This window comes from Neoarius graeffei, chromosome 18, assembly GCF_027579695.1.
Source record: "Neoarius graeffei isolate fNeoGra1 chromosome 18, fNeoGra1.pri, whole genome shotgun sequence".
NCBI classification, from domain to species: Eukaryota; Metazoa; Chordata; class Actinopteri; order Siluriformes; family Ariidae; genus Neoarius; species Neoarius graeffei.
The window spans coordinates 49,147,290-49,168,929 of NC_083586.1; the positions used below are offsets into that span (position 1 = coordinate 49,147,290).

The 21,640-nt window shown below is 39.8% G+C and overlaps 1 protein-coding gene across 1 annotated transcript in view; it reads right to left on the reverse strand.

Moving 5' to 3' along the window:
- Positions 1-21,640, reverse strand: part of rims1b (regulating synaptic membrane exocytosis 1b) — a 177,072-nt gene that overhangs the window by 16,582 nt on the left and 138,850 nt on the right. The window contains exons 23-24 of the mRNA XM_060898963.1: positions 20,640-20,758; positions 12,247-12,398 (exon numbers count right to left, since the gene is read on the reverse strand). Coding sequence (XP_060754946.1) covers positions 12,247-12,398; positions 20,640-20,758 — 271 coding nt within the window. The remainder of the gene's footprint in view (positions 1-12,246; positions 12,399-20,639; positions 20,759-21,640) is intronic.

A 21,640-nucleotide genomic window follows, 5' to 3' on the forward strand; every position in this document is an offset into this window, starting at 1 on the left:
GGTTCATTTTGACTTTCAGAGAGAATTAAGATTAAAGCTGGACTGCCTTTCAGATTTTTCAAGTTTAGGTCATAAAAAGAATTTTCCCCGACACCCAATCATTTTTGTTTAGTGGATCGAAAGCTACTGAATTCAAAATCACAGACTTCCAATTTTATTAGGTTTTTTTTAATAGAACAATTAATGAATTTAGGACCACGTGGCCCTAAATTCTCCGCTATTTTTTCCTGCTTCACCATGACCCAATTCAAGATACTACGTCATGCGTCACATGGTGGGCTTTCCCTGTTTGCGCAAGGCATTGCGGGATACAAATTTGAAACAGGAGAGAAAAATAAAGGACACGAGTGAAACATGGAAGACCGGCTACAGTAATGGAAAGTGAGAAGAAAAGACGTTATGTTATATACGAAGGAAAGGAAACGCAGGACCAAACTAATAAATATCGGCGGTCAGCAAGCACTTCGGTGTGATCAGCTGTTCGTTTAGCGACAGAATGATGGAACTGTTGGTGCACGGTCAAAGGTAAACCTGTAGATGGCAGTAATGTGACACTGTGGATGCCAGCTGCTGTAAAACCCAAAAGAAGAAGAAGGTGGTAAACCTGCGCATGCGCACATGGACTTCCCTGTCTGCTTGAGGGAATCCTCTGAAATTAAATAACTTCCCAGCTACAGAATGACCTGATATTTTGTGAGATATTACAGAAATAAACATATCACAATGACCAAATTTCAGAGGGAACTAAATTTCACTGATTTTATGAAATTGAAAGGCCGTCTAGCTTTAAGGTTTTATGTCAAAATGAAGCACTACAACTGAACATCTCATTCAACTTTCCATTCATTTGGCATATGTTTTTTTTTTTTTAAATCAGATAACAATTAACTTTTGTCACTATGTAATTTCCTGTAGAGTTTCAAGTATTTTATTGATTCAAATTAAAGCTTTATTCTTACCAATAGTTGAAAATATATTTCTGCTTACTTTAACTCAGAATATTTTATAAAATGATAAAGTGGTTATAAGCCTGCATAACACCTTCATAACCCAGTTGATAAAACCTATAAACATTTTTTTAATGCTAACGCCAACAAGCATCAAGTCTCAGAAAGTTTGCCTTCCTCAATGTCATGTCAAGTTGACATCGCCCCCAAGTGACGTGACAGATTTATGATGACATAAGGTTGTGTTATATCACTTTCCAGGCTAAATTGTTATGACAACTGGCTTGCATAGTGAGATACATAGTGAAAGTTAGTGTTGTAGTCGAGTCACTAAACCTCAAGTCCTAACTAAGCTGACCTCTTCTGCTCCTTGGACCTGCCTGATCCATTCTGGTGCCCTGTGTCTGGTTGGAGTCTCATCGCATCGCTCCTGTGGAGGACGGCCCCATGTGGACAGTTGGGGGTCACGCCTGGAGGACACACTGGACTCTTGCAGTGGTGCTTTTGTGGCTGGGGACTGCAGTTGACTTGCTGACTTTAGGACTGCAGTTGACTTGCTGACTTTGGGACTGCGGTTGTCGTGAACGGTTTTGCGCTCAGGGTTTCCGTCGGTGGGGGGTTTATAGCACCAACGAAGCTGACTTTATGTTAAAACTGTTAATGTTATAGTCATGTTGTCTGTTGTTGCCAAAATGAGGATGGGTTCCCTTTTGAGTCTGGTTCCTCTCGAGGTTTCTTCCTCATGTCATCTGAGGGAGTTTTTCCTTGCCACCGTCGCCACAGGCTTGCTCATTGGGGATAGATTAGGGATAAAATTAGCTCATATTTTAAGTCGTTTAAATTCTGTAAAGCTGCTTTGCAACAATGTTTATTGTTAAAAGCGCTATACAAATAAACTTGACTTGACTTGACTAAGCAGGGGTGGGTTTCCCAAAAGCCTCTTAATGCTAAGAGCATCTTAATTAGGAGAGTGTTCATTGTGATGCTCGCTTTACCATTTAACGATGATCTTTGTGCTACGATGCTTTTAGGAAACTCAGACCAGTATAATGACCTTGCTTATGTACACAGGACTGCATTTCCCAGAATGCACCATGGCCCATGGACATGGACAATCACACCTTAGTGACACACACCAGCTGCAAACCAGCCAATCAGAGCAGAGCTCATTAACATATTAATGACACACCAAAAAGGGAATATAGCTTGTTTCATTCTCGAGCCAAATCACAGGGTTGTACATGAGCATGTAAAACCACATCTGGGCATTTTTCACCTTGACCAAAGTCTCATACCTTCTATTTAAACATCAAAATACAACAATTGCAAATACTGAATAAACAAATTCTATGGTATCGTTAATATTTATAATAGTTTATCAATATCTTTGGCAAATTCAGGATTGCCTAATGAGTAAGTTGTTTATATTTTCTATGGACCTTATTTATTTATTAATTTAATTTAATTTTAAATAAAAGCTTTTGACAATGTCAGGACACCACTATGACAGAGTTATGTCTGTTTTTTTCTGAGTTTGGGTTTGATGTTTGACCAGAAACACGCTGAGATACAGAATAAACCATCATGGTGTCTGAATGTAAGTCAGCCCAGAAAGTGTTTTAACGCACCTTATGTCCACAAAAATCTACGTCACCTCGCTGTGTTATGTACATAAGAGGATATTACACAGTTGTGCAAAGATATGAAGTTTATCTTTGAGTGATGAATGGATATATCACGAGTGAGCAAAGCGTCTAGTCAGCAGGAAAACACTGGGAGTGAGGTCATCGGAGTGAAATATTGGGACTTATTATACATACAGGACACTTTTTCGATGGAATAAAAACGTGTTCTATTCCCTTCTAGCGGGTTTCATTCATTTGGTTCAATGGCATGCTTCTGCATATTGTTAGCGTATCGCTTATCCTACATGTATTACATCACTCTACCCAGTGGAGAATGAGCGTTGAATATGGTTGACGATATTGCATGGTTGTCAAGACAACATCACGTCACATGCGACTGACAATTTGTGAACAAACATGGCCGCCAGGTTTGCTTCGTTAAATACGGAAGATTTTGAGAGAATTTTGAAAGAGAAAGACGCGTTGAACACTCGAAAGGAATGTATAATAATAATAATAATAATAAGAATGTCTGGCTTTTTTCGTGGTCTATCAGATATATTTCATTCAGCTATTCATCTTCAACTTGTTCACTATCATACTAGCTGAATGGAATATATCTGATATACCACAAAAAAAAAGCCAGCCAATATTATTTTAATATGTCGCTCAGATCCGTGATGTATTTCATACAAAAAAATACAAGTTTTTCAACACGAGAAGATAAACTTCATATCTTCAAGTCAACGTGTGATTTTCTTTTTATTAGATCGACACATTCACAAACAAAAAGTATCCAAGTTTGTCAAAACAATTCACCGATTTCTTCACGAGTGACATATAGAGATTTATGTCCCGGTTTTGGTTCTCCGTGTCCCGGATGGAGCTCGTATGAAAAATACGAGTGGTGTATTTCCCAGTAAAACACTCGTGTCCATATAACACATGGTGTTATGTCAGCTTGACTGGACAGAATCAGTCCTTATGACAGTTGGCACCGACTGGGATCAGCTTGTATAAAATGTTTATGGAGGTTTATGTCAGTTGTCAGAAAGGGTGTTTATACAGTGGATATAAAAAGTTTACACACCCCATTAAAATGATAGGTTTTTCTGATGTAAAAAAACGAGACCACAATAAATAATTTCAAAACTTTTCCCACCTTTAATGTGACCTATAACCTGTACAATTCAGTTGAAAACAAACAAATCTGTTGGGGGAAAAACATAAAAAATAAAAAATGTACAATAAGCTGGTTGCATAAGTGTGCACACCCTTAAACTAATACTTTGTTGAAGCGCCTTTTGATTTAATTACAGCATTCAGTCTTTTTGGGTTCACACCTGCCATCAATTAAAATGACTCTGATTAACCCCAAATAAAGTTCAGACATTTACTCAGTTGCATCCTCCAGCAAAAGCCAGCGTTTACAGAGAGCTTACAAAGCATCACAGGGATCTCATTGTTGAAAGATATCAGTCAGGAGAGGGCTACAAAAACATTTCCACAGCATTAGCTATACCATGGAGCACAGTGAAGACCGTCATCAAGAAGTGGAGAAAATATGGGACAACAGTGACATTATTGAGAACTGGACGTCCCTCCAAAATTGATGAAAAGACAAGACGAAAACTGGTCAGGGAGGCTGTCGAGAGGCCTACAGTAATGCTGAAGGAGCTGCAGGGATTTCTGGCAAGTACTGGTTGTGTACTACATGTGACAACAATCTCCCGTATTCTCCATATGTCTGGACTATGAGGTTGGGTCAAAGAAAAACACCCAGGCCCGGCTAAATTTTGCAAAAAAAAAATACATCAACTCTCCCAAAAGCATGTGGGAAAATGCGTTATGGTCTGAAGGTTGAACTTTTCGGCCACAATTCCAAAAGGTATGTTTGGGGCAAAAACAACACTGCGCATCACTTAAAGAACACCATACCCACGGTGAAGCATGGTGGTGGCAGCATCATGGTTTGGGGTTGTTTTTATTCAGCTGGAACAGGGGCTTTAGTCAAGGTGGAGGGAATTATGAACAGTTCTGAAGATTAATTTCATCTTTCAGTATCACAATGACCCCAAAAAAGTTTTGGAACGGCCCAGCCAGAGCCCAGACCTAAATCCAATTGAAAATCTGTGGGGTGACCTGAAGAGGTCCGTGCACAAGAGACACCCTCGCAATCTGACAGATTTGGAGCGCTTTTGCAAGGAAGAGTGGGCAAATATTGCCAAGTCTAGATGTGGCAGCCTGATAGACTCCGACCCAAAAAGACTGAATGCTGTAATTAAATCAAAAGGTGCTTCAACAAAGTATTAGTTTAAGGGTGTGCACACTTATGCAACCAGCTTATTGTACATTTTTCCCCCTAACAGATGTTTGTTTTTCAGTTGAATTGTACAGGTTATAGGTCACATTAAAGGTGGGAAAAGTTTTGAAATTATTTATTGTGGTCTCATTTTTTTTCATCAGAAAAACCCATCATTTTAACAGGGTGTGTACACTTTCTATATCCACTGTATCGATGCTATAGGAATATGAACAACACGCTTCTGACAACTTTTATCACAGGTTAGTTTCATATACATTTTGTGTTCTTATCAAATGATAGTTGATTAATAAACATAAAACCAGGACAGTGTTCATTCAGTCAGTCATGTACGGTACTCTGTACTAATGACTCGCTAACATTAGCATTCATGTCTCTGAACACAGCAGTGTAGCAGAGCACTGTTGTGCCCCGCGTGTCTCCGGAGGAGCCAGCGCATATCGGCGTCCTCTGAGGACGTCACAGTGCTCCAGGATTGTCCTGTTACACTCTCTTCACCCTCCCCAGCCCCAATAACTCTCATACAGAAGAGTGCACTTGGTGTAGGGAGCGGGAGGGAGGTGGTGGGCTTCTCCTCTCCGGAATGAAGTGGGGTAAGAGAAGGACGGGTTGTCAGGGTGCTTGGTGGAAGGGGATCGTGCGATGGTGCAGCAGACAAGCATCGGATATATGACTGGAGGCATGCAAGGAAGGCTCTAAAAGACACATTAGACACAGGGTACACACAAACACGAGACAGGGTACACACAGAGAATGAAGAACGCAGGAGCAGAATGAACAAAGCACATGCAAAATAACAGCTTCGCGGTGTGGGTGTGTAGGAGTGGGTGTGTGCCAGGAAAGTGGGTGTGTGTGAAAAAAGCAGGAGAAACCAAGCGCAGTCCCTCCGCAATAGTATCTGATGTTTGAGTTTAGTTGGAACCAGTATGTTATTAGTGAAATAATCTCGGGTTATATAATGTCAGTTGAAAGAAAAGTAGAAATGAAGCAAAGGTAGTAAACACATGGGTCAAGTTCTGGACAGCAATTATTAGATTTTTCCGGACATCAGTCCCAGTCAAAAGTTTAGACACACCTTCTAATTCAATGTTTTTTCTTTATCTTTATGAATGAGAAGACACTTCTTCATGTCTTAAAGTAGGCGTATCAGACGCTTGCTGGGCGTGCTGTGAAAATTGTCCATGCAGATGCTCATGTAAGTTTCCAAATCTGTCATTGCTTAACTCTTGAATATCTTCTATCGTGAATACGATCATTAAAAAGCTTATAATCTCTGCTTTCCAAAGAAATTAATCTCGTTAAGATCTGTTCGGTACTTTGGGAGTAACCGCAGGTTGAAGTTGGTACAAACTGCCGGTGCTTTTCTTTTTGAGTCACGGGAAAGCGGTCAGGCTCTCTCTCTCTCTCTCTCTCTCTCTCTCTCTCTCTCTCATCTGATCGGTTTCTGACTGGATTACTTGTGAATATCAATCATAACTTTTATAGGGATGTTCTCTCGCTCTCACTGTTTCTGATGAAGTATTCAGCAAAATTTTCCGTCTGCTAGTTTTGATGTTATGCTTCATGAGAGACTCTGAAGTGAGTTTTCATAGCTTTGCCTACTTATTTTTTTCAAATCAAACTGATTCATGTGAATAAATAACTATTTTAGAATATAACCGGAGTTGTTTTCATGAAAAATATTGAGATCTTAGTGGTCGGAATGAGATTTTAAAAAAGTGGAAGTCAGAAACGCGAGCGTCAATTTCAATTCAGTTAACTGGAATTGTTTATTGGATGTGGATCAGACAGTTTTTTTGAGGTTCGCCTTGAAAGCTGTGAATATTAATCGAAATAACAATTTACATTCTTTAATATAAACACTAGTCGGCCCTACTTTTGAGAAATACAAAGGCCTACAGAGCAGAAAGAGGGGATTAGAAATACTCTTTTATTACTTTTTTATTTTGATAGAGAACGGTAGACTTGAATGACATTTAATGCTTATTTATGCGTATTTTATAATTAACATTGATTTCTCCTTCTTTGTGATGTATAAAAGAGTTAAGATCAGCTTTATATTGCACAAATAAAGCCATTTGGTGAAACTTTGAAGAAGAGAGTGTACCGATTTAACATTTTTTACCTAATTAGCATAATTAATACTAAATTAAATAGTAATTTGCATGATTGGTTTTTACTAATTTTTCAAACTTTTATTCAGTATACAACCATCTATGTGCCTGCCGATTTCCATGTCAATATCTTGGAAAACAGAAAAGTGATTAAGAAAAAACATTTGATCTCATTGGTTAATGAGGCCCATTTTGGACCATGTGATCCTCGTACAGAATATTACGGCAGTTTTCTAAAAATTAAGCCACTTTTACAATCTTTGATTGGTAATATCTCAAGAACGGGTACACATTTTCATCTCATCTCATTATCTCTAGCCGCTTTATCCTGTTCTACAGGGTCGCAGGCAAGCTGGAGCCTATCCCAGCTGACTACGGGCGAAAGGCGGGGTACACCCTGGACAAGTCACCAGGTCATCACAGGGCTGACACATAGACACAGACAACCATTCACACTCACATTCACACCTACGGTCAATTTAGAGTCACCAGTTAACCTAACCTGCATGTCTTTGGACTGTGGGGGAAACCGGAGCACTCGGAGGAAACCCATGCAGACACGGGGAGAACACGCAAACTCCACACAGAAAGGCCCTCGCCGGCCACGGGGCTCGAACCCGGACCTTCTTGCTGTGAGGCGACAGCGCTAACCACTACGCCACCGTGCCGCCTGTCGGTACACATTTTAATTCTATAAAAAGTATGTTGTTCTGCATTCAATTCTGAATTCGACGAGAGTAGTTTCAAGCAATTTGGACTGAATTTGAATTTTCACCTGATATGCCTACTTAATAAAGTTGGAAAACGTTTTTCTTTGCTTAGCTGAGTTGGTTCTTGACATAATATGGATTATCATATGACCCGTACGGACCGGCGCACACTCTTAATAAAACCATTGGGAAAAGTCACATGACTGGGCAGGTATGGATTTTTGAATCCGGTCTGGAAAAAGCAATATGCAGCCCTGGACCTGTTTCCATCGCTTCCGCCGTTTTCATTTTGCTCCTAATTGTTATTTTAAAAAACGAGCGACACAACTGAGCACAGTGAACGTGAATTTTATGATCCAGATGATTTTTCAGACACAGACCTCATTGAACAAGCTGAAATTGTTGAAGGAAATGAAAAAAAAGGTACTTTCGAGTGAAGAAATTCACTTGTTTATACAAGGACAACAACAAGAAAACACCGTTAAAAAAAAACAAGTATGACAAATGTTTTGAAAAGATTTCTTGCTGAAGTTAAGGAGAAAGAGACACAAGTCATTCTCTCTCAGGAGCGAGACAGCTTGCTATGTTGTTTCTACATACAAGCGAAGAATCAAGGAAATTGAGACTACGAACTTGACACTTTGTCTTCCTTTTCAAAGTATTCAACGCTACCTTGACGACAACAACAACAACAACAGTAAGATAAACATCCTGAAAGATGAAGACTTTAAAAAGTCCAGGGAAGTCCTGAAGTCCAAGCGTTTTTCACACACACACTGTTGTTCATTGTTTTCCACTATGTATGTTTGTTTAAAAAGGTCATACGATAAAATGCTTATTGACTGATTTAGGTCGGGCTGGATGGAAAAATATTTTGCTCTTGGTCATTTATACGGACCTCGCCGTGCTCAGTTTGTACAGCATGACCTCGAGCCAAATAATTTCCCATCTGGCCGCCCACTCAGTCAATAAGTCCATATTACTACAGTTGTGGTGTTGAATAGGGCTGTTTACTGTATTTTTATTACTTATTTGATCTCAAACGCATTAAGGCAGCAAGAAACTCGTCCATTAATTAACTTTTGACGAGGCACATGTGTTAATTGAAAAGCATTCCAGGTGACGACCTCATGAAGCTGGTTAAGATAATGCCAATAGTGTGTAAAGCATTATCAAGGTAAACACTGGATACTTTGAGAATCAGAAATATCAATTTTTTTTATTTAAATTTTTTTTTTTTGCATTTTTTTGTTTACCACATAACTCCGTTTATTTTTTTCGCAGTCCGGTTTCCATCAAATCCTGCGCTCTGATTGGCTGGTGAGCGTGTCCGTATCCTACGGTACGGACCCCAGTTATGGATCTCTGGCAACTCGCTCGTTCACAACAACAAACAGTGGCAATTTTTGTCAACATTTATCTTTTTATAAGATTTATTTATAAGATTTTTATCAAAAATCTTATAAATTTTTGCCAGCATTTCTCAGCATAATAGCATTAATTTTACATCATGGATAGTGATAACAACAGTCTTCACAGCAAAAGCGAGTTTTACTACCCTGAGGAAGAATAAATAAAAGAAAACATTTCAGGAGAAAGCTAAAAACCTCTAACTGTAGCTAACGGCGAGCAAAAACATGGCTGAATCCTCATTTTCATTATCTCTAGCCGCTTTATCCTGTTCTACAGGGTCACAGGCAAGCTGGAGCCTATCCCAGCTGACTACGGGCGAAAGGCGGGGTACACCCTGGACAAGTCGCCAGGTCATCACAGGGCTGACACATAGACACAGACAACCATTCACACTCACATTCACACCTACGGTCAATTTAGAGTCACCAGTTAACCTAACCTGCATGTCTTTGGACTGTGGGGGAAACCGGAGCACCCAGAGGAAACCCACGCGGACACGGGGAGAACATGCAAACTCCACACAGAAAGGCCCTCACCAGCCACGGGGCTCGAACCCGGACCTTCTTGCTGTGAGGTGACAGCGCTAACCACAGTCTTCACAGTGAAAGTGAGTTTTACTACCCTGAGGAAGAAGAAATAAAATAAAACATTTCAGGAGAAAGCTAAAAACCTGTAACTGTTGCTAACGCCGAGCAAAAACATGGCTGAATCCTGAATGACTCAATTTTGTATAAATAGGGGACTACATAGGCGGCAAAATGTAGTTTTTTTCCTGCCATGGAAGTGCACTTGTATACCGAGGAGGAAGCCATTTGCATTACAGCCATGAATGAGGATTCAAAATGGCGGCTCGCCTCGGTTTTCCCTTTCGGGCGCTCTCGTTTTCTGTTAGAATTTGGTAAAGAAAAAAATAAATATATTATTTACCAGCTTAAGGTCGGTCCATATGGTGAAATACTGTGACCTTGGCCTTAAATACTAACCTCGGCCCAGAGGGCCTCGCTCAGTACTTTCAAGACCTCGGTCACGGTATTTCACGATACGGACCTCCCAGCTGGTAAATAACATATATATGTTCCAGATGTTATTTCATAGTTTTGATATCTTCAGTATTGTTCTAGAATGTCAAAAATAAAAAATACAAAAAAGCCTATGAATGAGTAGTAGGTGTGTCCAAACTTTTGACCAGTACTGCACTTACATAAGTAAACACACCCTGAAATTCTGCATTCAGAGAGGGCAACTTGATATCTGATGACCTTCATTTTATAAAATTCTCAGTAAGAAGCGGTATGGCATTCATGCAGCTAAAAGGTTTTGAACGAATGACTTAAGTATAAAAGGGACATAATACAACACGTTCATCTGTGTCATATTTAACAGTAATTCCCCGAAATCGAGTCGTACATGAGCTGATCGCCGACGAAGCGCGTAGCACTGAGTCGGCGATAAGCCATGTATGATGAGATTGATTGGAATAAATGTTTTATTTGATCCACATTCACTGGATTTTGAGAAACATCATTTTTATTTTTTGCAAATTCAGTAAATAAAAACTTTTTACAAACTAATTGACTTTTGTTTTGTTTTTGTAGAAAGTGCCATCTTGCTGTCGTGCCGAGGTATAGAAGAGCTTTAGACGTTTATTTAATTCTTCCTTGGACATTTCAGTTCTGTAATTTTCAAACTTCTTTGAGCTTTTGAACCAGTCTAAAAAAAAAATTCAACAAATTTCAGTGCTTAAAAATGAAGAATGTAAACAAACAGGCGAAATGACAGGAACAATTTGTGAAAAATGCAATAATAATAATAATAATAATAATTCTTTTAAAAAAAAACGTTTTTACCACCAGATACTTTTATCCCATATTTTGATGCTTTTTTGTGTATTTTTTGGGTTTTGTTTTCGAGTAGAGTTTTTATTTCATCCTTGGTTGGTTCAGCAACACGCTCCGCCATTTTGTTTTTCTCTACTCATGGTCTATGAGCCGATAGCCTAGTAATAGAGCAGCCAATCAGAGCGTGCGATTGTTCATATCCAGTGAATGTGGATAGAATAATGTGGGTTGTCTGGCCTGGCTGGAATGAATTAACAGCAAAATCCTTCATTGGTCTGTGAAATCTTTTTAGCCTCCGAGTCTCCGAAAGCGTCTCAGGAGCCTCCAGTTGGCTTCCTGAGCAGCGGGGCCGTATGTACATTTTGTCTGCTCTGAACTACATAATACAGACCACTCTCTGGAGACTGAGAGTCTTTTTTATAGTCTCTCCTCATCATAGGGATTCATAAAATCTAGAATTTAGTTTGTTCTTGTTTGCACACACTTTCAACACTGTTTCAGATTATCACCTGGTCTGAGATCAGCCTTATGATGGTGATGTTCTTAAGAAAAATTGTGATACTAATTATAATTCTTGAACATTGAAGAGTTTTAGACTAAATGTCATCTTCATTCAGTACTAAATAATAATAATAATAATAATAATAATAATAATAATAATAATAACAACAATAGATTGCTATTCTCTGATACCAGTCGAGTGTTATTAAAGTATAAATAACTATAAAGAGTGATTACTGATGACTGATCCCAGATCAGTTTTCTTGGATTCCTGTCCATCTTGTAGTTACCTGACATCTCCGGCCACAGTGTGGCGCCGGCGTCTCAGTTCCTCTGAGAATCGCCTCTTCCCCAGACTCCTCCTCTGCCCTGGCCCGCTCACCCCCCATGAGATCCTCCTCTCCCTTTTCTCTTCCCCTTTGCAATTCTCCAATGATTTTGACCTTTGAACCCCGACGGCATAGCAAAAGAAGACGATAGACAGACAAGAGATAGACAGCAGCATGCATAATGGACGCAGACATGCAAAGCTATGCAAAAATAAAGAATGAGATGAAACCAAAGAGTCTTGAGGAAACATAGATGCCATGATTATAGCTGCAGACATTTTAAAAATTATTTTAAAGCTTGACAGTTTGAGCCTGAGATTACTGACAGGAAAGGAGAAGACAATAAAAGATATGTCCTGATCGTATGCATGTATCTGATTGGCTGTTATCCATGTTTGTATACGTGCATATATGTTTTTGACATATGTACGTAGAGTTTCTCCAACCTGATCCGTCCGTGTGGCCTCTCTGATTGGACAGACATGTAGCTGGCGCTGCTGAGACGAGAGGCACTGCTGGCTCGCGAGACGGCTGACACGTCACTTACGTCACTGTCCGATGACCTCGCTGACATGTTATCACAGCTCCTCTTATACATCTAAACATTTACAAACAACAATAACAACAACATCAGCCTGCTCCGAACAATTCAAGTGTTACCGAATGCTACTTTATTTTTAAATACAGTCAAGCCGGAAAGTCTGCACACCCCTTTCACCTTCTCCACCTTTTATTACATTACAGACTTATTCTACAATAGCTTGAGCTCATTTTTTGTCACAAAATTCTACACAAAATAGCCCATAATGACAAAGTGAAAGCAGGATTTCAGAAAATATGCAATTTTATTTTACTGACAAAAATAGGTTATTTAGGGATTACATATCTGTACACACCCTTAGCCTAATACTTGGTTGATGCACTTTTGGCAGCAAATTACAGCTTCAAGGTGTCTTGGGAAAGAAGCTACGAGCTTGGCACACTTGTTTCTGGACATGTTTGCCCATTCCTCTTGGCATATCCTTGCAAGCTCTGTCAGGTTGGATGGGGAGCATCGGTACACAGCCATTTCCAGCTCCTTCCACAGATGTTCAACTGGATTCAGGTCTGGGCTCTGGCTGGGCCACTCAAGGACATTCACAGACTTTCTCCTAAGCCACTCCTTTGTTCTCCTGGCTGTGTGCTTCGGGTCGTTGTCATGCTGGAAGGTAAACCTTCACCCCAGTCTGAGGTCCAGAGCGCTCTGGGGCAGGTTTTCTTCAAGGATCTCAGTGTACTTAGCTGCATTCATCTTTCCATCTATCAGGACTAATCGCCCTGTTCCCGCTGCTGAAAAACATCCCCACATCATGATGCTGCCACTGCCATGCTTCACTGCAGGAATGGCATTAGCCAGGTGATGAACGGTGCCTGGTTTCCTCCAGACGTGACACTTGGTATTCAGGCCAAAAAGTTCAATTTTGGTTTCATTGGACCAGAGAATCTTGTTTCTCATGGTTTGAGAGTCCTCTAGGTGTCTTTTGGCAAACTCCAAGCAGGCTGTCATGTGCCTTTTACTAAGGAGTGGCTTCCGTTTGGCCGCTCTACCATACAGGCCTGATTTGTGGAGTGCTGCCTGGATGGTTGATCTTCTGAAAGGATCTCCCATCTCCACAAGGATACGCTGGAGCTCTGTCAGAGTGACCCTTGGGTTCCCGCTCACCTCCCTGGCCAAGGCCCATCTCCCCCGATCGCTCAGTTTGGCCGGGTGGCCATGTCTAGGAAGATTTTTGGTGGTTCCAAACTTCTTCCATTTACAAATGATGGTGGCCACTGTGCTCTTTGGGACCTGTAAAGCTGCAGCAATTTTTCTGTACCCTTCTCCAGATTTATGCCTTGACACAATCCTGTTTCTGAGGTCTGCAAATAATTTCTTTGACCCCGTGGCTTGGAGTTTGCTCTGACATGCACTGTCAACTGTGGGACCTTATATACTGTAGGCAGGCGTTGGCAATCCCCAATCATGTCCAAGCAATTGAATTTACCACAGGTGGACTCCAATTAAGTTGTAGAAACATCTCAAGCAGTATCAGTGGAAACAAAATGCACCTCAGCTCACTTTTGGGTGTCATATCAAAGGGTGTGCACACTTGTGTACATATGATATTTTACATTTTGATTTTTAATAAGTTAGCACAAATGTCTAAAAACCTGCTTTCACTTTGTCATTATGGGTTATTTTGTGTAAAAGTTTGTGACAAAAAAAAGAACTCAATCTATTGTAGAATAAGTCGTAACATAATAAAATGTGGAGAAGGTGAAAGGGGTGTGCAGACTTTCCGAAGTTCTTCCCATGCCAGGACCTGGTCTTCCCAGGTAGCCTCCCACCGAAGTACTAACCAGGCCCTTAAAGTGATTAACCAGGAAATGTTCAAATTACGGAGCTATGAAATGTCATCATTATACATTAATACAAGATGTTCTCGATGAAAAAAAATTCAGTGGACTTTAGCTTAAAATCATGTTAAAGTTGTAACATCAGTCCGTTGGGTCGTTTCCCCGGGCATGGCCATACTGGATTAGCCAGATACATGGATGTATTAGGAGATGAAAACGAGTGTGGCGCTGCATGACGTAGGATTCAGCACGACATCATATCATGCCACGCATCAAATGGATGGAAGGTAAGCAGGTAAATATATTTTTAAATAAACAGGCAATAAACTAGCCACTACTTTATTTTGATTCCTTTTCTAATACTGTATTGCCATCATTTTTGTGGAGAAATGCAAACAAATTGACTGAGAAGTCACGCCAGACCATAATATCATAATATTATAGTCTAGTTGTCACAACAGAAGGACTCTCGAGCTGATTCACGTGTGCCATGAATGACACACATCTGCATGGGATTAAGGTGCAATCAGCACGCCTAAATAAGGACTCAGAATGCAGGCTTACTTTACAAAGTATTGTGTTGTTATGACACATTACCGAGCCTTGTTTCCTGACTGATTTTCTGATTCCTGTTTGTCATTTTTGACCCTGCTTCTGTCTATGATATTCTGTTCGTGCCTCGCTTGACCTTTTGCCTGTTTTATCGTCCACAAGATACGCCTGCTGATTTGGACTGTTTGCCTGTTCTTTATAATAAAGATCATCACCAACCATCCCTGACAGAATACTTCGCCCCGCTGACACTAATACAGCATGCACTTGTACACCTCCACTGTGCTCATGGAAAATGACATCACGCACGATGGAGTTATGGCGGCCTCCCTGACAAAAAAAAAAATAGTCCCGTCTATTTTCATCACTTTAGTGGTTATATCGTTAAAAACAAATTCAAAATGCAGCTTTTTTTTAAATAAAGGACAGACATGAAGACCAACTTTTAGCTCAGCTTGTTTATTTGCAAGATATTTTCTTTCAGGTGCATTGGGCGGCACCGATCTCCGTTTCTATAGCCTTCAGCCTTTCGCCTATCACATAGCTAGGGTTACAGTGGGGGGCTGGTCCTCTGATAACCGTGAGAGTTTGACTCCCTACTCACATCTGTATTGCGTCATGCCTCACCAAATGGCAGAAGGTACCATTTTTATGATGGTCTTTGGTATGACCCAACCACCAGTAGAACTCAGGCTCTTCCAATTGAGAGGCAGACACTTTAACCACTAGGCCAACTCGCACTGAAGTACCTATACTGGGTTGATATGAACATTTGTAGTATATTAAACTTAAATATACCATCTACTCAAAAATCAACATGTTTGTGGCTCTTAAGTGAGATGCTATGAGAAAAGATTCCGGATGTCGTATGCGATTAATTAATGTCCAAAATGAAATATATAACATGATCTCTTTTCAATCCATATGTCCATTTCAGTTAACAATTATTCACCGAAGGTGAAGTGAATATCAGTGAATAATAATTGAGACAAAGTTGAGGTTATTATTTAACAGTTATTCCATGAAATCGTCGGCTATCAGCTCATGTACGACGAGATTGAGTGGAATAACTGTTTTATTCTATCCACATTCACTGGATTTTGCAAAACAGATCATTTTTATTTTTTGCAAATTCGATAAACAAAAACTTTATACAAAATGTCCGACAAAATCATTTCTGCTTAGAATGTAAACAAACCAGCGAAATGACTGGAGCAATTGGTGAAAAATGCTATCAAAATAATTCTTGAAAAATAAAAAAGATACATTCTTAACATCAAATACTTTTATTCCATATTTTGTTGCTTTTTTTGTATTTTGTTTTTGAAGAGAGTTTTTATTTCATCCTCGGTTGGTTCAGCAACATGCTTGGCCATTTTGTTTTTCTCTACTCACGGTATATGAGCTGATATCTGAGTAGTAGAGTAGCCAATCAGAGCGCTCGATTGCTCATATCCAGTGCATGTGGATAGAATAATCATTGATATTCACTGAGCCTGAGACGGATAATTGTTTTAGTATAAATACACAGATGATTATTTTAAAAAATCATTTATTTCAATTTTCAAAAGCGGCATGTAAATGTAATAACATTGCCGCGCAGACTCGTGTCACTTATCTACGCCGAGTCACATAAAATACTTTGTTTTGAAATGGATAAAATAAATCACAATGAATTCCACCTTACCTTTGAATAGTTTTCGACCAAACTTCGTAGCATCTTTAGTGCTTTTAGGAACAGCATTTTCTTTCATAACCTGTAATTCTTCCTCATTGACAGCAATGAAGTGATTGGCCGCCATTTGAGTCACTCAAGGTGATTATCGAGAAATAGACCGAATTTCTTGACCAATCAGCGCACAATTTTCTATAATCCCCTGTGTATTTATATTAAAGACATTTAAAAGCACTTCTTCACACTCTTCTACCTTCACAATGTAACTCCATGCAATCATTAAGTTTGGTTTTAGTTTTACAACCCCGATTCCAAAAAAGTTGGGACAAAGTACAAATTGTAAATAAAAACGGAATGCAGTGATGTGGAAGTTTCAAAATTCCATATTTTATTCAGAATAGAACATAGATGACATATCAAATGTTTAAAGTGAGAAAATGTATCATTTAAAGAGAAAAATTAGGTGATTTTAAATTTCATGACAACAACACATCTCAAAAAAGTTGGGACAAGGCCATGTTTCCCACTGTGAGACATCCCCTTTTCTCTTTACAACAGTCTGTAAATGTCTGGGGACTGAGGAGACAAGTTGCTCAAGTTTAGGGATAGGAATGTTAACCCATTCTTGTCTAATGTAGGATTCTAGTTGCTCAACTGTCTTAGGTCTTTTTTGTCGTATCTTCCATTTTATGATGCGCCAAATGTTTTCTATGGGTGAAAGATCTGGACTGCAGGCTGGCCAGTTCAGTACCCGGACCCTTCTTCTACACAGCCATGATGCTGTAATTGATGCAGTATGTGGTTTGGCATTGTCATGTTGGAAAATGCAAGGTCTTCCCTGAAAGAGACGTTATCTGGATGGGAGCATATGTTGCTCTAGAACCTGGATATACCTTTCAGCATTGATGGTGTCTTTCCAGATGTGTAAGCTGTCCATGCCACATGCACTAATGCAACCCCATATCATCAGAGATACAGGCTTCTGAACTGAGCGCCAATAACAACTTGGGTCGTCCTTCTCCTCTTTAGTCCGAATGACACTGCGTTCCTGATTTCCATAAAGAACTTCAAATTTTGATTCGTCTGACCACAGAACAGTTTTCCACTTTGCCACAGTCCATTTTAAATGAGCCTTGGCCCAGAGAAGACGTCTGCGCTTCTGGATCGTGTTTAGATATGGCTTCTTCTTTGAACTATAGAGTTTTAGCTGGCAACGGCGGATGGCACGGTGAATTGTGTTCACAGATAATGTTGTCTGGAAATATTCCTGAGCCCATTTTGTGATTTCCAATACAGAAGCATGCCTGTATGTGATGCAGTGCCGTCTAAGGGCCCGAAGATCACGGGCACCCAGTATAGTTTTCCGGCCTTGACCCTTACGCACAGAGATTCTTCCAGATTCTCTGAATCTTTTGATGATATTATGCACTGTAGATGATGATATGTTCAAACTCTTTGCAATTTTACACTGTCGAACTCCTTTCTGATATTGCTCCACTATTTGTCGGCACAGAATTAGGGGGATTCGTGATCCTCTTCCCATCTTTACTTCTGAGAGCCGCTGCCACTCCAAGATGCTCTTTTTATACCCAATCATGTTAATGACTTATTGCCAATTGACCTAATGAGTTGCAATTTGGTCCTCCAGCTGTTCCTTTTTTGTACCTTTAACTTTTCCAGCCTCTTATTGCCCCGTCCCAACTTTTTTGAGATGTGTTGCTGTCATGAAATTTCAAAGGAGCCAATATTTGGCATGAAATTTCAAAATGTCTCACTTTCGACATTTGATATGTTGTCTATGTTCTATTGTGAATACAATATCAGTTTTTGAGATTTGTAAATTATTGCATTCCGTTTTTATTTACAATTTGTACTTTGTCCCAACTTTTTTGGAATCGGGGTTGTATATTCGAAATGGGTAACAGCAGGGTAACATGCAAAGGTATGACAGCACGCATTTGAAATAGCACTGGTTAAATTATTTATTTAGAAAAACCTTGTCTTGGTACTTTAAGTTCTTGACTAGATGTGTTTTTGGATGGAGTGCTTCTAGATAAGGGTGTCTGATAAATGTGGTAAATACAACCCCGATTCCAAAAAAGTTGGGACAAAGTACAAATTGTAAATAAAAACGGAATGCAATGATGTGGAAGTTTCAAAATTCCATATTTTATTCAGAATAGAACATAGATGACATATGTTTAAAGTGAGAAAATGTATCATTTAAAGAGAAAAATTAGGTGATTTTAAATTTCATGACAACAACACATCTCAAAAAAGTTGGGACAAGGCCATGTTTCCCACTGTGAGACATCCCCTTTTCTCTTTACAACAGTCTGTAAACGTCTGGGGACTGAGGAGACAAGTTGCTCAAGTTTAGGGATAGGAATCTTAACCCATTCTTGTCTAATGTAGGATTCTAGTTGCTCAACTGTCTTAGGTCTTTTTTTGTCGTACCTTTAACTTTTCCAGCCTCTTATTGCCCCTGTCCCAACTTTTTTGAAATGTGTTGCTGTCATGAAATTTCAAATGAGCCAATATTTGGCATGAAATTTCAAAATGTCTCACTTTCGACATTTGATATGTTGTCTCTGTTCTATTGTGAATACAATATCAGTTTTTGAGATTTGTAAATTATTGCATTCCATTTTTATTTACAATTTGTACTTTGTCCCAACTTTTTTGGAATCGGGGTTGTATAAATATAATTAGACCTATACACAAATAATGTCAGTTTTTTAGTTGTTACTGTATATAAAGAATAAAACACAACGCGGTGTGCTGTTACAGTTAAATCATCAACAATATTACATTCATCTCATCTCATTATCTCTAGCCGCTTTATCCTTCTACAGGGTCGCAGGCAAGCTGGAGCCTATCCCAGCTGACTACAGGCGAAAGGCGGGGTACACCCTGGACAAGTCGCCAGGTCATCACAGGGCTGACACATAGACACAGACAACCATTCACACTCACATTCACACCTACGGTCAATTTAGAGTCACCAGTTAACCTAACCTGCATGTCTTTGGACTGTGGGGGAAACCGGAGCACCCGGAGGAAACCCACGCGGACACGAGGAGAACATGCAAACTCCACACAGAAAGGCCCTTGCCGGCCCCGGGGCTCGAACCCAGGACCTTCTTGCTGTGAGGCGACAGTGCTAACCACTACACCACCGTGCCGCCCCAATATTACATTTACCACCCCAAATTTGATTACAACAACAGATGTACATATATTATTTTTAGTATTAAAGGTGCACTCTCTAAGATTTTGGGAGATTTATCTATTAGCAGAAATGGAAAATGGCATTCCCAAGTATATTTTCATTCGCGTATAATTACATGTAACTATGAAACGTTGTTTTTTAATCTTCGAATGAGCCTTTTATATTTACATACAGAGCAGGTTCTCTTCCCCAGAACCCATCATGCTACACCAGTATGTTTCTACAGTAGCCCAGAACGGACAAATCTCCTTTCATGCTTCACGTTTTTACAAGTGGCAGCATGGATCCAGAAGACAGCACCAGAAGGAAGACAAAGAAGAAGAAAGAAGCGGAATGTGTGTTTGTTGGTGCCTGCTAACAAGTTTAAGAACCTGAATTTCGAAAAATGGAGGATCATATTTGTTATTTAGCACAAAAAAAGCAAAAGCGCATGAATGTAAGTACTTGGAGGTGATTGCGCGACGGGCACCTGATAGCCACCGTATGTTCTAATACATGCTTGGAAAGAGAGGGGTTAAGGGAGGGGCGTTCAATTCGAGTTGGTTGCAATCTTCAATCTCACCACTAGATGCCACTAGATCCTACAGAGTATACCTTTAAAGTACGACACCTCATATAGTACTTTCATCCATTTATTGTTACACTTCATGCTGTAGAACACTGGTGAAATAAATTCCTGTTATTCCTGTTAAGTTACAGCATTACCTCTGGCTCTTCCAAAGCTATATCAATGTTAAATAAACACCTCCTTACAGAAAGTTTCACCATATCAGCAACGACATACATTTTTAATCAAATACAATTTATATTCAAATATAAGTGATGAATAATTGCTGTTTTTTTTGTTTTGTTTTTTTAGAAATTAAGGGCTGTGAAGTACTCGAGAGATGTCACAGTCCACAGTGTTCTGTTGGACTCTTCTACAGTATTTGTATTAGTGCAAAGCTGTGTGTGTGTGTGTGTGTGTGTGTGTGTGTGTGTGTGTGTGTGTAAAACTGGCTCACATCTCTCTTGTTCTTCAGATCCATGTCTTGTTCGTGGGCAGAGCTGGCAGACGAACCTGGCCGATACGATGGAACCCGCATCTGACTCACCTGCCGAGCTCGCTCTTCTACTGCCAGAGCTGAAAACAATAGATAGATAGATAGATAGATAGATAGATAGATAGATAGATAGATAGATAGATAGAGAGAGACAGACAGACAGATGGATAGAGACAGACAGACAGATAGATAGACAGAGAGACAGACAGATAGACAGAGAGATAGACAGAGAGACAGACAGATAAACAGAGGGAGAGACAGACAGATAAACAGAGGGAGAGACAGACAGACAGACAGACAGACAGACAGACAGACAGACAGACAGATAGACAGGCAGACAGAGAAACAGACAGACAGATAAACAGGCAGATTGATAGACAGAGAGAGATAGACAAACAGATAGACAGGCAGATAGATAGAGAGACAGATAGACAGACAGACACAGACAGATAGATGGACAGATAGATGGACAGATAGACAGACAGACAGATAGATGACAGACAGACAGACAGACAGACAGACAGACAGACAGACAGACAGACAGACAGACAGATAGATAGATAGATAGATAGATAGATAGATAGATAGATAGATAGATAGATAGATAAACAGGCAGACAAACAGATAGACAGGCAGAGAGACAGATAGATGGACAGATACATAGAGAGACAGATAGACAGACAGACAGATAGACAGACAGACAGATAGATGGACAGACAGATAGATAGATAGATAGATAGATAGATAGATAGATAGATAGATAGATAGATAGATAGATAGATAGATAGATAGATAGAGTTGTGGTCAGAAGTTTACATACATGGGCCTCAATGTCATGATAATGTTGCGATTCCTAAAACAAACCCCTCTGATGTTGGTACACAGATGCGACCAGCAGCAGTTAATCCTCATCACTAACAGGAAGTTAATAGGCCTCGGCCTTGATAAATTTTAAGACATTT